Raw genomic sequence first — 1,780 nt, 5'->3', positions numbered from 1 at the left:
TAATTATATATATATATATTTTTTAAATCACAATTACATTAAGAAACCTATCTAAGAGACATGGTTAATCCTGCTCTAAGAATTGTCTCTTAAGTACACGTGTTGTTGAGACTTGGCTTTTCCTTCTTCCTCTTTTGATTCTCCTCTTGGATCAATCTCCGGCGGAGAAGGAAAAACAGAAATCAAAAGAGGAAGGAATAGTGTGGAGGGATGGCGAGGGGGAAGATAAGCAAGGAAGATGTTGTAGAGAAGCTTAAGGACGACGGCGATTTCGACCTTCTCCGTCTCAACATCATACGCCGCCTCAAAGATAACGTAATCTCTCTCTCTGTCTCTCTCTCTCTCTCTCTCTCTCTCTCTCTCTCTCTCTCCTTTGCTCGTTCAAATAGGGTCTCTCTCGATTGTCAGAGAAGAGATCGGAGTTTGGAAACGAATGTGATTTGATTTGCCCCACGATCATGCTTAAAAGTTTGGTCCTTTCTTTACAGCTTTGATTCTTATGGACTCTGAATTACATTCTGACTACTAAAGCGGTGTGGCTTTGATTTTGCAGGAGGAGTTACGAAACAAGATGATATCTCTTGTCAAGGAGTCAGCAGCTTTGAATCGACCGAGTGCTCAAACTATGAAACCCAGGCAACTCTCTGATGCGATATTCGAAGATGTCGGATATATTAAAAAGGGAGTTCTCCTTCTGTTCAGTGAACTCTTGCTTGGTGTATGACTTATGATGACGAGCATACTAAAACGTTCAGATTTGTAGGAGCAAGATGTTGAGCCAGCTCTCGGATGGGTTGTGGGGGCTAATAAGATCAGAAGACGGGATGAAGGGCGAGATCAGAGAAACCGTGCAATCCGTCTATGCTACATTATCCACTAGAGAAGCGGGACGTAAGATGCCAGCACCGGTCTCTAAAGGTGAAACCTCCTCGTCTTTTCCTTCTTCCTCTTTTGATTCGAAATTCTTAGTTTGATTGATGATTTGGATTCTTTGCATGTATGCATCTGGTTTATTTTGATCACTTGGCTTGCTTAATTGCTTTATCGAAACTCCCTTATTTTGTGTACAGGCTGGTGTCACTGACGGATGCGATCGAACTATTGGAAATCTGTTGTACACGGTGAGATGTGATCTGATTAACGTTTTGAATTTGTATCAATGCTGGAGAGAAACTTATTGATGTTTTATGTGAATCAGGTCGCTACTAAGCACCATTCAAATCTTCTTCTGCATCGTCCTACATTGTTCAATTACATTGTTTCCTCCAAGGTTAGCTTATGACACCTGTATTGATAGTCTCTGCAGCTGGAGTCAGAACTTTCCTTTTTGTGGGATTTGGTTCTGTTTTGTTGATGGGAAAACTGGCGAATGTTTGTACAGTTCTCATTCTATCTTTTTTTTTTCTCTATGGAATATTTAAGTTTCAAAGGCCTCCTCGACCAATTCCATGGTCAATGCACTACAAGAAAACAACGACATACTGAGAGGAAAAATCGTCGGTATGTCATCGGAATAACGTTATTCCGACGACATACCGACGAAACAAGTCCTCGGAAATTCATTTTTCCACGGAAATCCCTCGGAATTTTCCGACGGAATTCCGAGGAAACAAATTTCCGAGGAATTTCCGAGGACAACCTGTTCGTCGGAAAGCTCCTCGGAATATACCGAGGGAGAGCTTCCTCGGGATATTTCGATGGATTTTCCGATGGTCCAATCCTCGGAAGTTCCGACGAAATGTTCCTCGGAATATTCCGAGGAACATTTCGTCGGAACTTC

General features: G+C 42.0%; 1 protein-coding gene across 1 annotated transcript; it reads left to right on the top strand.

Moving 5' to 3' along the window:
- The first annotated feature begins 210 nt into the window (after positions 1–210).
- On the top strand, positions 211–974 carry LOC106345008. Its single transcript, XM_013784285.1, has 3 exons — positions 211–315; positions 554–685; positions 756–974. Exons 1-3 carry the CDS (start codon positions 211–213, stop codon positions 972–974), a joined length of 456 nt encoding a protein of 151 aa, XP_013639739.1.
- Positions 975–1,780: the final 806 nt, after the last annotated feature.

This window comes from Brassica oleracea, chromosome C5, assembly GCF_000695525.1.
Source record: "Brassica oleracea var. oleracea cultivar TO1000 chromosome C5, BOL, whole genome shotgun sequence".
Classification (NCBI taxonomy): Eukaryota; Viridiplantae; Streptophyta; class Magnoliopsida; order Brassicales; family Brassicaceae; genus Brassica; species Brassica oleracea.
This window is presented reverse-complemented; position numbering and strand designations above follow the sequence as displayed.